Raw genomic sequence first — 15643 nt, 5'->3', positions numbered from 1 at the left:
AGAATAGGTTGGGGTCACCAATAAAATGTCAAAATGTTTGGCTCTGGAGTGACCAGGAGGCAGCAAAGAGGAAAGAACTTAAGTTAGGACAGACAGAGAGAGGAGAGAAGGCAAAGAAAGGCTTTTTGATATATGTAACAATGCTGTGCTCTGTGACGATCTGTTCCTTGTTTAGGTTGGAAGGCTTGGGAAGGATCTGTACTTTGTTACAGGTACTGTTGTCTCTGACTTGAAGGTTGGAAGGGGCAGAAAAGGGCCTGTACTGTGATAGTTAGCATTTTCTCCGTCTTCCTTTGGAGGGAGGGAGTGAAGGAGAAGAGATGCACTATAAAAGGACTCTGAGACATACTTCTGGCAGTTTGAATATGAGTCATGCTCATTTAACACAAACCTAAAAGTGCTTCACATTTATTCGTTTTCCCTGAAACGGGCAAGGACAGAGGAGGTTAGGCAGTGCATGAAAGAGATGGGCAAACGAAAGGGTGCACCTCCACTTTGTGATTTGCTGATGCCCTCTGGCCTTGCCCCATGCATTGTGTGTGCCAGGCCCATGCAGAGGAAGTAAAGGCAATGGCCCTGGATGCCACGTCCCATCTGGGTTAAAAGCTAAATCCTCTTTATGATACAGTAATCTTGTTTCTTTTCTGCAAGAGGAGAGGTTGGCTGAGGATTTCTCATGCAAACTGAAGTTAACAGAACATTGCAGCTCATCATAATGAAAGCACATCTTGTACTGCTAAAGTCCGTATCGATGTCTTGAACTGACATAAATTTGGGTGAGATGGAAGGAGAGAGTGAGCATTGCTTCAAAGCTACAGGTCAGTAATTCAAACAAGCCCCTGTTGGTGGTCAGTGACGGCCCAGGCTCACCATGTCTGTTGGAGAGGCCGGGCTTGGTGATGATTGAAAGTTGCCATCCGCTCAGCAGGTCTCGGCACCTGAAGCCCAAAGTGTCTGCCTTGTTGGGTATTAAGGCAGCTCGTCTCGCCCCCCTTCCCTCCTCCCCCCACCAGTAGATTTAGAAGTCTGGGTTATCCGCACATACTTGACCTCTGGTGTTGGTTGTGAAGAATGTTGGAAGCTCCTTTTGCCTCTGGGACTGTCTTTGTTGCGTGGAGGATGAGATCTTGCTGCAGTTCGGATGCCTTATAACTAACACTTCTCAGTTGTTACAGACTAGTCTGTCTCAGGAAACACAAATCCATACACTCTTCTGCTCCTCGCACTCTTGTTTCCTTTTCATCCCCTGAGTGTGTTATGCTGTTACTCCTTTGCGGAAAGGCTTCGGTGCACAGGTTTGTTGCTGGATGATCTCCTCCTCAGCAGGCACTGGAAGACCGTGACCCCTGCCAGGTATGAACTGGAGGTGTCATTTCAACATTCATTAGAGAAGATGCTACTAGCAGAAGGATGGGAGAAGAAGCTGAGAGGAAATTATTGTGTGTCCATAGTAAAAATCTTTAAGGATGGATAGTCATTTACACGAGATCTTACGTTTATTTGATCTAATCTGGTGTTATGTTGCCAAAATTTTAATGCCCCCCAGCCCCTGAGACTGACTGCATCAAATAATAAAAAAAAAATTTTGTTCTCCAACTATATCTATACCGATCAAGATATACTTTGGTTCTGGCAATTTTTTCTCTCTGTCTATGGTGGTCTCCTCTTCTCCAACCAATTCCCAGATCTGCCAAGGAGTTCATCAGTTACAAATAAGTTATGCCTGGTCTTGTGCATGCTGCTCCTCCGCTTCCACCATTGTCTGCCCATGTAGGCCATGCAGGGCAGTGACTTTCTGTACGTCAGAGAATGGGGCACTGCTCCCTGGAAGGCCAGTTTTGCTGCTGACCTGTGGCTGACCACAGGTTGGGACAGGAAGAAGAGTTAGCTGGCTCAGCCTTCTTCCCAGGGTCTGTGAGTGCTACTCTGGCAAGACCACAAGCTCTGATTGGCAGGACAGCCAGCCAGAAACCAAACCCTAATTGCAGAGACATTGGGCAGATGTGGTTTTAGATGACTTTTTAATTGTGTAAAGTAAAAATAAAGAAATGTTTTTGCCAAACCCTCTTGCATCTGGAAGTGTGGGTCTGTTGGTAGGGTGCTAGCTATTCTGGTGATGGCTGGAATTTTTGCATTTCAACTGTATGTTAGGATTCTGTAAATATCAGTTGGTATGTGAACCCTGGGCCGAAGTGAGAGGTGGTACCGCCCGTGGGGAGGAGCCCCGTGAGCCTCATTGTCAGGAGGCTAGGTCTCAGCTGGGGATAGACACTGAAGCAATATAGAGTCTTTATTAAAGAGATAGAAGCACTACCTGTGGAGTGGGGGGTGCCAGAGAGGAGGTCACACAGACCCAGAGACACAGGGTCGATGGAATAGGGAGTGCCTAGAGGGAATACCTCCGTAGCATTGGTAGAAGTCTGTGGAGTGGGTGCACCGAAGAGGTCTCCTGTAGAGATGGTAGTGGCCTGCAAGGTGGGGTACACCGAAGAGGTCTTGGTAGAGATGGTAGTGGCCCACAGGTTGGGGTACACCAGTAGTGTCCTCGGTAGAGATGATAACCCGCAGAGCAGGGTGTGCTGGTGAGGTCCTCTGTAGAGATGACAGCGGTTCACAGAGCGAAGTGCACAGTCGAGGCTCTAGGTGGAGGTGGCAATGGCCCGCAGAGCGGGGTACACCGGTGAGGGTGCTCGGTAGAGCCGGTAGCGGCCCGCAAGGTGGGGTGCGTCTGTGAGGTCCTCGATAGTGAGGTAACGGTCCGTAGAGTGGGTACCTCTGAGGGAGTCCTCTGTAGAGATGGCAATGGCCCGCAGCGCGGGGTACACCAGAGAAGGGACTTGGTAAAGTAAAAAGTGATCCGCAGGGCGGAGTACTCACGAAAGAGCAGTGTTGGTTCCAGGGAAGCCCCAGGGAATGGGGCAGGCAGAGTTCCAGGCATCAGGCACTCAGAGGAGCGGATAGCCAGGACAAGAGAGAGGCCCCCGAGGAGTGGGTACCTGAGACGTCAATGTCGGAACAGGAACTGGAATGCAGGGCCCTCAGGAAGCAAGGTGGAATTAGCAAGGATGAGACTCTTTGCCAAATCATCTTAGAGCAGGGCCAACAGGTTTAAATATTCAAAGGGAATGATGCCATCTGGAGGGGACGCCCCCGAGGTTCCCGCCATGACGTGGATAAGACTGGCCCATGTGAGCACGCGCCTAGAGGGACCTGATGGCAAGATGGCGGTCGGCGCTCTCCATGCCGACCCGGGAGGCCTGGGAGCTGTAGGCAGGTCGTTGGTAGCTAGCGGAGGCTACCAATCTACCCCAGGGAGTCAGGTAAGCAAAGAAGGAGGTGAGCAGTAGTGGTCTCAGCCGTCTGTGACCGGGCGTAACACTGTATGGCTGAGAGATTGGGGAACCTCCTCTCCATCTGATAATCATTGGTCCATTAGCTCTACTTCCTAGTAACTTAACCTTTGAATGCAAGGATGCAGCTGCTGGGCAGGAGAAGGTACTGTGCAGCGATGAGCAGAAGTGGTGGGTAAGAATTCCTCTTGCAAATCAAAACCGATATAACAGACCGTATGGCTTTCACCCCTAAGCATGCAGAATCTTGACTCTTTATGACAGGTGAGGGATCGGGCTTGGCTGGAGGTAAAAGCACAGATGATTTCTTTTCTTTTTTGGCCAACATCTGATTTCTGGGAGAGGGGCAGGGGACATGGGGATGGTAAAACCAAACAAACAAGCAAAAGAAAGATTGTTTTAATGTGCAGGAGAGAAATCACCTTTCAAAAGTTATTGAGACTGAAAATGAGATGACCTGTTGACCTTCAGTAATGTGCACAAAAAAAAAAAAAGCACAGTTGGCAATCAGCCCGATGCATTTATCTGATGAGAAAAATCTGATGAGTAAGCAGTGATCAGCAAACCACCTGACTGGAATGCAGACGTGTGCTGCATGTTCCACTGTCGAGGTGATGCACTCTCAGTGTATGGGTGTTGCACATCTCTTTTCAGTATACATAAAGCACCAGCGGCATACATAGCACTGTGCAGGCATGGGGTAGATGATGGTTGAGTTCCCAGCCCCCAAAGAGCTTATAACCACTCAGAATAGAGGTCAGGAAGAGAGTTTGGGTGTTGGGAGATTGGCAGAATTTTGAAGGACTTGAAGGATTCAGAGCTTTCTCTCAGCCAGTTAGTATGGCTAGCCCATAATAAGAAACCTTAGACTGGCTCCCATTAGTGAACTGGAATCACTGGTCTGGAAGGATGGTGCATGTAGTTAGGTGATGTCCACCTTCCTACCCTTTGCTACACTGAAGCTGCCTGAAAGATAGCTCTGAGGATTGAGTTTGACAAACCCCTAATGCCCCCTAACTTTCTCCTGCTTTGTCATCTGTTTCAGAAAGAGCATTAGCACTGAAGCAATAGTGTCGCCTCTTTCCTCCCTCACCAATCCCCCTCTCTCCCCTCTACCCTGGATGTTTTTTTAATGTTCCATCCTTCAGTCACACTGCAATTCTTCTTCCAAGGCACCATCCTGCAGCCCTTGTACCCTGACAAATCAGGCGGAAGATTGGAGGGATGTGCCATCGACAGTCAATAAACATAATCATTGCCAGCTTATCACAAGCGTGTGCTCCATGGCATAAAACCATTATTACTACACACAGATTTCCGTTTTGTCTTACAGGCATTGATGTTGCCTGTAATGGATTACTGCAATGTGCTTTACCTCGGTCTTCCAGCTTCAGCTCTAAAAGTGCTGCAGATGCTGCAGAATGTGGCAGGAAACCTCATCTCCGGGAGGTCTATGAGGGAGCATATTTCCGCAGTGCTTAAGGACTTATGACTGGCTACCAATCCAGTCATAAGTGACTTATATAGTACTTATGTTGGTCCATAGGTTGCTCTTGATAGACTCTTCCTTGGATTAATGCTCTTCTGAGAATTTATAATCCATCTCGGGCCTTGCGGTCCTGTCAGAGAGGACTACTAGTTATCCCTTCTGTGGGGCAAGCACGTTTTGTGGAAAGAAGGGAGTGGGCATGCTTGGTGGCTGCTCCTGATCTCCAGAACTTATTACCTTTTGAGCTACGGATTCTGAGCTATACCAAGACCTTTAAAGAATTGCTTACAGCTCATCTGTTTAGGCTAGCTTTTGACTGAGTGTTAACTGAGCTGTGTTCAGGTCATGATTGTACATGTCTGATTCATTTTTATGTTAATGTACTGTTTTCTAATTATGTAGGTACGGTTGTTCACTGCCGGGCTTCAGTATGGGCGGTTAATAAATACCCAATAAATACCAAAATCCCAGGCGACTCGTTTGTGCTATCTACTCCTGCTTTGGGTCTTTCTGTGATTATTTATTTATTCCCTTACCCCTTTCAATTTTTGCCAGGTGTGCTTTGAGATGGGGGGGGGGGGGGGCAGAATATCGAGGTTACTACTGACTTTATTACAGTAAAGGCACAATTGGAACATCCTGCATAGTTGCAAGGAATGTAGGTACTTTTTCTGCATGTACATTGGAGCTAATTTAATAAAAGCTTCCAGGTGGCGGAAAGTGTGCATTCTACAGGCACCTGCGTACTTTGTTCCTGCCACTTGTGTGGGCAGTGGGGGCGGGGTAAAATATAGAAACATAGAAATGACGGCAGAAGAAGACCAAACGGTCCATCCAGTCTGCCCAGCAAGCTTTCAAACTTATTTTTTTTTTCATACTTTTCTGTTACTCTTGTCTCTTTAAATAACTTTTTTGGTTCTATTTCCCTTCCACCCCCGCCATCGTAGATAGCAGTGCTGGAGCTGCATCTAAGTGAAGTATCTAGCTAATTGGTTTGGGGTAGTAACCGCCATAAAAAGCAAGCTACTCCCTGTGCAATTCAGTCCTTGTTGGTAGGTGTCTGAATGTAAACCATCTTTTCTTCATTCCCCCCTGCCGTTGATGCAGAGAGCTATGCTGGATATGCATTGAAAGTGAAGTATCAGGCTTATTTGGTTTGGGGTAGTAACCGCCGTAACAAGCAAGCTACTCCCTTGCTTTTATGTGGATGCAAATCCATTTTTCCACATTTCCTCTTGCCGTTGAAGCATAGAGCAATGTTGGAATCGCATTAACCGTGTGTATGTTTATTGAATAAGGATATTAATCTCCAGGTAGTTAGTGCACATAGTTTTATAAACAACAAGTACGTGTACTGTTTTCCTGTCCTGACCTACTCACTCACCACCCCATCCCCGGCATTGTAAGTACTATTTTTTAATCCAGCTAAAATGTTCCCACTGTACTTTTTAGCTGCTATTGAGGATGGCAGTTTTTAGCTTGGTCAATTTACCTGCTTCAATAACTTTGAAAATTGGCCTCCATATATAAAACCCCTCCCTCCCAAAAAAACCATCCTAAACAAATATAAAGAACCTTGTAGTAAGCTGTATTTTGTTCTGGAATTTTTTCCCCTTTTTGATAAATGAAGCAGATCCTCAATGCTCTTTGCTCATATCAGATGCAAATGATAGCTTAAATTGTTGGGGGGTTTATGTTGGGTCTCAAGTATTAAAGCCCAAATGATATGAAGCTTCTTGCTAGTGTGAAGTTCAGCTGAAAACTTGAGGTGAGCACGTTGCTTGGAAAACGGAATGTTCATCTTCCCCCGGGTACACGAGACTGAGGATGCTAACAAAGCTTCCATTTGGACTTCATTGTACCTCTCCTGGAATGTGATCTGCATGCTTTACCTTGCTTTCTAGATGTGCTCACGTCACGAGAGTGCTGTGCATGCCCCCTCTGTGATTTTGTTTTTTCTAGGTAGCTTCCAACAACCATCCCTGCACCCTTAACCACCGCATGCAACATTCATTCCCATGCAGAGATCCAAGTACCACGGCCCCTTATGTGGTAATTCCCCCACTAGCTGTCCCCAGTGCTTCTCTTCATGGTGTGCCAACAGATGGGGGCCGTAAGTCGAGATTGAAGGGAGGGTGGGAGTTTGAAGAGGTAACAAGTTATGGTCCAGTGGAGTCATGGTGCATGATTAGTTTTGCTGATTATGATTACTGAGATCACACTCTGGAATACGAGATGGCAATTTGAATTGGTAATGGGCCAAAATTATCCACATTCTTATTGCATGAATATCTGTCTCATGGAGTAGTCATTGTTGCGATTCCACTTGTGGGAGGGCCCCACGAGCAGCCTCACTCACCTCCCGACTCTGCCTGTGCCGGCGACACTGCTGTGTTCTTCGCAGCCCGGATGCCACCTTTAGTTCCTGAACGGCCTTGACGCCACCGGCTCCCAATGCCGGCTGGATCCTGCATCTATGATCCATGAGGCGAAGGAGCACCATCGATGCTGCCATGATTTTCGCGGCCTGTGGGACACTGACTTCCATTTCTGCTCCTGCCGGCATTCTCCTTAGGCGTGCATGTGTGCCATAGCCCCGAATTTAAAGGGCCTACCACGGCGCCTCCCGATGAAGTCATCTCCAGCCAGCCCTATAAAAGGGCTCTTCAGTCTTTACTCCAGGCCTTCACGATATCTCCAGATGTCCTGTGGTTGCTGGTCCTTCAATGCTTCCTGTTTCGTGTAGTCTTTAGTTCCTGGAGCGTGTTAGATGTCCAAGTGTTCCTGTTCTAAGTCAAATGTTCCTGTTTCTAAGTCAAGAGAGTTGCCTGTTTCAGCCAACCTGTGCCCGGATGCGTTCGCACGCCAGCAGAGTGGACCACGGCCAGCCCCAGGGTTGTGTCGGTCACATCGCGGCCCAGGGGCTCATGCTTTCGAGCGCCCGTTTGTCCGTGCTCACAACAGACACCTCAAAAACTGCAGTTGCCTCTTTAGTCCTTGGAGCTGGCAACTGCCATTTCTAGAAGGAAAATCTCTACAACCATTTGTGCAGGTAGCTTGGTGTGCAGCTGGCAAGCCGGAAAGTAGATCTGCCATCCTTTGCAGCAGTTCATGGGTTGATGTCTGAGATTGCTTTGTACCTCATCCTCTGCTGCGTACAGAAAAGATTTGTGCGTTTATCTATGTGTGGTGGTTGTGCAAGGGTGGGGGCAGAATTTGCAGCAGTTTGGTGGTTGCTAACATGCAGTTTTGTGGGACATTTTGCAGGCAGGGATGACATTTAGTTATGTTCTCTTGTTGAATGGTGCATGGCAGGGGTGAGCAAAGTGGGGGGCCCCTTCAAGAACAGTCTTGAAGGGGCGCCCACTGGCAACCCAATCAAGGAAGAGAAAACGTCTACGCTGTGAAGTCTTAGTGCCATGGAAGCACTGCAAGCCCAGAACATAGTGACATTATAAGCATGTCACGGCTTGGACATGGGCCAGGGAGAGGAGCTGCTTGTGCTGTAGCAGAACTGGACCTGGGAATGGCCACTGCCCCATCCTGGGAAGAGTTCCTGCTGCTGCCTGGTCCCTACCCTGAGAGAGGTCACAACTGCTGCACACCAGGGAAAAAAGAAGTGATACAGGGGAGGGGAATGGGCGAAGAGGCTAGAAATGGAAACTGAGGTGGAGGGGAGAGGAGGAGGAGGCGTGGGAGGGAAGAATAAAGGCAAAAAAAGTATAAAATAAGTTAAAGAATCAAATCAGAAAATAAAAAAGATGAGCAAACTAATACAAAACTCAAACAAATTGGAAAAATAGTGAAAACAGTAAAAAAGCAAAGAAAAAACATGGGCGAGGTGAGATGGAGTTTCTTAGCTCCTAACACATTTTGGTTGTCTCATACATTTTAAAAAATGTTTTTCTAGCCCTTAGCATTGTGATGTGTGTGTGTGTATGTGTGTGTGGTGTCCCTGTGTGTGATGTGGCCTGTCTGTGGTGTGTGTCATTGCTGTGCCTCTGTCCGTCTCTCTGTGGTGTGTCTGTATTTTTCTGTCTAGCTGTGGTATGTTTGCCTCATATGGTTGTTGGGTGTCTGTTTCTCTGTGGAGTGTCCTTGTTTCTCCGTGTCTGTCTGGGGATGGGGGTCCCTGTATGGGTCTGGGTAAGGGGTGTCTGCCTCTCTGCTCCCATGTGTATTATGTGAGCTTACACCTTTCAACAACGAAGAGCTACAGAATGAGAGCTTTTAGCCACTGTTGGCAGTGTGGCTGCCTGGCGAATACCCTTCATGTATGTGTGTACATATACATTATATAGTAACCCATCTTGGGGGGGGGGGCCCAACCAATCACATGAATGGAAGGGGGGCTGCGGCTCAAAAAATTGTGCTCGCCCCTTGCCCTAAGGAACTATTTAAGTTGACAATGTCAAAATACCTCTTTCAAAAACTTTCAGCCTTCGAATGCATTGAATTTTGGTTAATTTTTATGATGGGAGAGTCAGAAATATGAAGTGACAGTCTGTCTCAAAAAATATGACAACAGTCCATTCCAGGGAGCAATGATATTCTGGTCTAGTATTTGCTCTCCCAACAATATACCTGATAAGTGGTTTAAGACTGCTCCTGCGAGCAGGGAGACCTTTGTACTGCAGATTGAGATGTACATCAGTCATAATTTTTAATGTTTTTGTTGGTTTGGGTAACAAATTTGAGGGAGCTGCATTAGTTCTGGAGAAAATGGAATTCACTGCAGGTGATGATATCTTGTGCTGGTTGTTTTTTTTTTTCTTTTTTTTTAAGAGAATAGCTTTTTGTTGTAAGAAGGCCTAAGCGCTCGACATCTACAGCATTGCTTGTTTGGTCGTGATGTTTCACACTCTGTTTTTTTTTTGTCTCTGCAGACACTGAAACTGCCAGTTCCATTGCTCGGTGGGTCTTTCTGAACGGAGGCCTGGCTGAGATCGGAGATCGGTGCACAGGATGCTGAGCCCCTGCAGTTCGGGAATGGCATCTCTCTTCTCTCTTGTGACCCTTTTCCTCTTGCTTCTGGTGGATTGCAGTGCTGAAAGTAAGTAGCCTTTTTGTTTTTCAAAGTTTGGTTTACTTTGCCTACGGTCAGTGTGCAGCATTGTTCACCCCCTACTTGTGCAACCTTTTTACTCAACTGTGCTGAAAATGCCATGGTAAAAGCAGACTTAACTGTATGTCACTTATTGCAGGCATTCAGATTTCAAGGTGAAGGGTAATCTGCCTTGATATTGGCTTTTGTGACAACAGTTGATTGTTTTAAATATTCAGACTGGACAGCTTTGTGCTGTCCAGAAATTTCTCAGTATAAAAGGAGTTTTGTACGTTGCTATCAGGCATTTTCCAACACTGAAAATCATTTGAAAGGCAGGAAATCTGGAAAGGTACAGTCTGTCTTAAATTTTATTATAGAAGGGGGATCTTGGCAGGTTGGGCCGACAGATCAGAATTATATAAAGACAACATCCATGATATTCCAGACCACATAGGTCCCTTCCTCAGATTTGACCTCTGACAGCGTTCCACTGGTTTGACAGTCCAGTGGTTAATGGACTTGGTTAAGCTCATGGGCTCCTCCGCCATTTGATTGGATAGTACTGCACATTCTTTTCAAGTATTTGTGGCCTCTGGGGCTGGGGAGAAAGACTAAACCCCACATTGCTGTTAAAGGTGATTGTTGAATGGCTGGCTGAGAAACTGAGTTTGGGAGTAAGTTGCAGAGAAATAACCTTGTTTTTTCTGGCGGCAGAATATTACTGCAGTACTTGGCATGTGTGTGGGCGGTGATGTTAAGAGATGACAGGATAGCTGTCTGAAAGCAGGACGAAGAGGAGTACAAATAAAGAGGCCACACTAAAGACGTTAAGTGGAAGATCACATTCAGATATACTGTGGTTTTCAGTACTTACGAATTTAAGGTGGATTCTGATTAAATAGGGACAGATGGGATATTTATTGCCTGCCTGCCTGCCTTCCCTTTTGTTCCTGTTTGTATGTCTTCTTGCCCTCGTTCCGCACTCTCCGGAAACCTTCGGCCATCCCAGTCGCTAATAGGTGTTGGTGTGTCTCCATAACTCATTTCTCCGGTAGCAGCTTGGGCTCTGCCATTGCTGAGAATCCTGGCGATGCACTTGCACTCCCCTCTTCCACTGAAGGACGATAAATTAAGGCTTAGAGTCACCTTCCTCTAATGCCTGATTAAATTTAAAAAAAAAAAAAAGCTGCGGTGGCAACCTTGCAGACATATGGATCAAGCGATGTCATTTAATTTTTATTTATTTATTTAAAACCTTTTTTTTTTTTTCTTCAATTAGAATAAGGAGAAGAAAACAATCACTGAAAGAGAGAGCTAGAGGATGATGAAGAGGGAAGTCCCTCAGGACAAGGGAGTCTTAGGTTCTTGCGGGGTGGCACACTTATCCTAATACCACACTTGGTCATCAGTAGGAAAAGGGAGATAACTAGTGAGACCCAACCTGAAGTACTCTGTTCCTGTATCTTTTGTAAGGACATTAAGAATGTTAGGAATTATTAGGAAGGGAATGGTTAATAAATCAGAAAATGTCATAATGCCTCTATCGCTCCATGGTGAGACCGCACCTTTAATACTGTGTACAATTCTGGTCGCCGCATCTCAAAAAAGATATAGTTGCGATGGAGAAGGTACAGAGAAGGGCAACCAAAATGATAAAGGGGATGGAACAGCTCCCCTATGAGGAAAGACTGAAGAGGTTAGGGCTGTTCAGCTTGGAGAAGAGACAGCTGAGGGGGGATATGATAGAGGCCTTTATGATCATGAGAGGTCTTGAACGAGTAGATGTGAATCGGTTATTTACACTTTCAAATAATAGAAGGACTAGGCGGCAGATCCAGTTCTGCATGGGCCAGTCAAGCCCATCTAGGAACTATTCCAGAAACACCTGCCTGGCCACCTCAAGGGTTCTTTGCCTCCAGCTGCAGCCACTTCCATCCGGCCTCTTCCAGTTGACGGAACAGGTTTCTGAGGTATACCCAGCCTTTTGTAGGATGGGCGGTCTTGACTTCCGCATAGGTGGCCCTTTCATCTGGATTGGCTGCTTGAAATGCTGCTTGGCATTTGCTAGTGAGCAAGTTTGCCAGATGTGTGTTCTAGTTGGCTTCTGGCCAACCCATCATGTGGACGATCCTTTCAAAGGTTTTCAGGAAAACCTCCAGGTCCTCCCCTGCCTTCACCTTAAACAGGATGGGAGGTAATGGATTTTCCTGGGTCTTGGTAGCTTGCATGGCTTAAACAATCTGCACCAGCACCCTTTACTGCTGGGTGAACTGTTCGTGCGAACTTTGAGCAAATTTCTGAAGCTGCAGCTGGCCCTCTGTCAGGCTATGTATCAGCTGCTCTTCCACATGCACAAGCCGTAACCTAGTGAATCTCCAGGGAGACTGGATAGATACAGGAAAACAAAACAAAAAAACCCCAAGCTACATTTCTGGCCTGTCCGGCCCTTACTGATTAATTTCCTAGCTGCTTCAGGTGGGGCTAGCCCCCTTGGCCTGATACACCGAAGTCCCGTGTTTCCCCTGCAGTTAGGCCCCAGGAAAAGAGGATAAAAAACCTCTTCCTTCTTCTGTGACTGGACTCCTGTCTGGGTTCCTTACTTAAAACAGGAGTCCCATTCCTGCCACCATATGTGGTACCGAACATTGCGAGGGTAGCCAGAGAAGAGATTTCAGTCTGGACTCTGGCAAAATCTTTATTAATCTCTTTATTTGTAAAAAGTAACAGCCAAAACAACTTTGCTAATCTATGCAGTTCAACAACCAAATGTGACAGTGTAATTTATTGTTCAGTACAGTTCTCTTTCTCAAGGCTTCCTTCTTCCTCCAGGGACCCTTCTAACCCCTTTGGGCCCTGTTCTCTTATACCCACCTGAAGGGAACCTCTCTGACCTAGAATCCCTTGCTGCGTGAACTCTTAAGGAGGACTGGGCTTAAAAACACTTCCTTACAGGAGGGATTTGACTCCATGGGTAGGGTGCGGAGGTGGCTGAGAGAGGAGCAGAAGTTGATGAAACAGCTTGAGAGGGTTGAGTCCACAGGTAGAGTACAGAGGTGGCTGAGAGAAGTGCAGAGGTTGACGGGCCAGATGTGGAGAGCTCTGAGTCCATGAGTAGAATAGGACAACACAGAGGTCGCTGAATTGCAGAATTCCTGTGGCAAGCTGGCTGACTCCAGAAACCGGCCAGCACTAAATGAAAGGTTTTCAGGAAATGTGCTCAGTGTTGATTTATTGTTACCCTCATGCCAATCTTTCTTCCTCCCCCTCTCAGAAGTAATGAATCTATGAAGTATGCTTTTTTGCGGTAAGAAACTGTCCAATATTTCACCAGCAAATCATGTTTTCTGTTTCTTTAATCACTGGCTGGTGGTTTCTTCCTGCGAATCCCATGGATAAAGTGGAATGGGAAGGGAGCCAGAGATATTCTGTTGTAGATGTTGCCTGTGTGTTTGAGTGAGGTGTGGAAATTTACTGTTGATGTCCTTCTGTTTTATATTGGAGGAGGGGGGGCAGGATGTAAGGTGAACACACACTCATCCTCTCTCCTCATTCAGGAGCAACTCCTTAGTGTGGTCGTGAAGTTGATTTGAGGGGATGTGCCAAACTAATGCAGATAGCTAGAGGGATGTGTGTGTGCATATGGATATATATATATTTTTAAGTATGTGATTGTCAGCTGTCTTTACATTGTTAATTTGGGGGGTAATGTCTGGAGCATGTCCATGCTTGGAAACCACATACTGTGGACTGGAAAAAGTGCCAGTTCCAACATTTTGCTTTTTTGGAAAGTGCTGGTTCCAGACTTGGAGTGGGCCATGGAAACAGGAAAAAAAAAATTCCACATTCTGTCACAACTCCGAGTGTAAAAGTGCCATCTCCCATATGACCAAATAGACATACATGGGAACTCTCTTGATTTGGTCTGGAGACTCCATAATTCTGAACGAATTGCCGAAAACTCCAGGTCCCCTGCTGCATAAGGCCAGAAGAAAAACCGGCTGGAGGAGCACAGGCCCGAAGGAAGAGGACCATCAGCAGTGGCACCTGTGCTGCAGAAGGATGATGAAAAGTGTGGGCCTGCGCAGGAGGAGCAAGACGAGCAGGAGCATTGCCCCCGCCTCTCCCCCTCCCCTGCAAGGAAAAAGAAACTGCAGCCGCAGGAAGAGCAGCAGCGTTGAGCCGCGCACAGGAAATGAAACAAGGGCAGTGAGGGCCTGACGCTGCAGAAGAGGAGGAAGTGGCACATTTGTCTCGTGAGCCTGAGGAAAGAGGCGGCTCCTGTGACTAAATCAGGATCAAGGTGAGAAGAGAGAATGAGTATGCATGTACATGTATGAGAGTGCATATGTGTGGAAGAGGGAGAGAAGTGAATGAGTGTGTGTGTGTATGTGGTAAAGGGAGAAGAGTGAGTGTGCATGTGTATGAGTGAAGAAAAGTGTGCGTGTGTGAGAATGAGTATATATGTGTGTGTGTATGAGAGTGTGAGTGAACATGTGAGTATGCTAATGTGTGAGATAAACGATCTCAGGGTGACAGGAAATCAAAAGTTCCCAGGAATGCAAATAGATGCTCTGTAGAAATTGGTGTACTAGAATAGAGCAGAAGCGCTGGTCGGGTGGCCTTTGATGTGGCAGGGAGTATTAGCCAAGTGGTCCTGGGTGGTAGTAAGGCCCTAGCTTTCCAGCGTGATCTTTTGTCCAAGAAGCCTGTTTAGCTGCTTCAGCCAAGTGACAAAGAATCTCTGGTTATGTAAAGTTTTTATCCAAAGTCCCCTAAACCATTAATAAACTCAGTAGCATTGAGAGAGACAGAGAGAGCGAGAGAGAGAGAGCGAGCACTCCTTGGATATGGCGAGAGTGATCTGAATTATTTATTGTCCTTTGAAGTTGCAAGAGAAATTTCAGTCGCCTTGGGGAGTAATTTCTCCCATTCTGAGAGGGTTTCCTCATTTTAAGTTCATCTAGAGGGAGAGGCTCATTGAATTTTCTGCATAATTAATGAAAGTAAGTAGACTTTTTATTTATTTTTAAATTTATTTTGTGTACAGCCTCAGAAAAATCTTGGGTTATTTTTGTAATAAAAAAGAAAAGATGAAATTAAAAAAAAACATTCTCTTATCTAGACGTTCATTATGGCGTTAGATATTCGAGGGTGACATCTAGAAACTTGGAGGCAAATATTCCAAGAATCCTAAATAATTAAATTTATCCAGCTGCTTTCGAGGATCTGCTTTCTGTTCATCAATTCCTCCCTCATTCGGGAAGCTGCTAAGGGCAGACACATCAGTTAAAGGTTCATTCCCCCCCACCCCCCCTTTTATAATGAACCATTCAGCAGGGAATTAGGAGAGAGAGATTGTGTTGTTCTTGATCAGGAGGCGCACAGAGCTCTCGGCTGCTCCCCTGATTTTAGCAGTGTAATTTTGACATGACCCTGAAACGTAGTCAGGGCTGAATACAAGCAGGGCCTTAGGTTCTGGCTCGGCTTGTGAGATTTGTTGCGTTGCACGCAGAGATGGGGAGAGAGGAGGCTTGGTGACCGGAGAAGCCGTGGGATGTAGCTGGGGCCCGTCAGCTTGCCTCCCCTTCTGCTGCAGAGATGTCCTGTGGAGGTCAGGCCACCCGTCATAGCTCCTTCCCATGACGCCAGCTCACACGACGATGGATCTTCCTTGCTGTTTGTTTTGTTTTTTTTTTGTCAATGGGCATTTGGAGGGAAGTGGGGGAGGTGGAGGGAGGTGATCACTGGGATCACAGC

General features: G+C 46.5%; 1 protein-coding gene across 26 annotated transcripts in view; it reads left to right on the top strand.

Annotated features, from left to right (window-relative positions):
- PTPRS (protein tyrosine phosphatase receptor type S) overlaps positions 1-15643 on the top strand; it is a 568002-nt gene that overhangs the window by 300493 nt on the left and 251866 nt on the right. For all 26 annotated transcript variants that reach the window (XM_029614603.1, XM_029614614.1, XM_029614622.1 and 23 more), the window contains exon 3: positions 9726-9892. In XM_029614603.1, the coding sequence (XP_029470463.1) occupies positions 9805-9892 (88 nt within the window). In that variant the 5' untranslated portion in view covers positions 9726-9804. The remainder of the gene's footprint in view (positions 1-9725; positions 9893-15643) is intronic.

Source organism: Rhinatrema bivittatum, chromosome 8 (genome assembly GCF_901001135.1).
Source record: "Rhinatrema bivittatum chromosome 8, aRhiBiv1.1, whole genome shotgun sequence".
NCBI classification, from domain to species: Eukaryota; Metazoa; Chordata; class Amphibia; order Gymnophiona; family Rhinatrematidae; genus Rhinatrema; species Rhinatrema bivittatum.
This window is presented reverse-complemented; position numbering and strand designations above follow the sequence as displayed.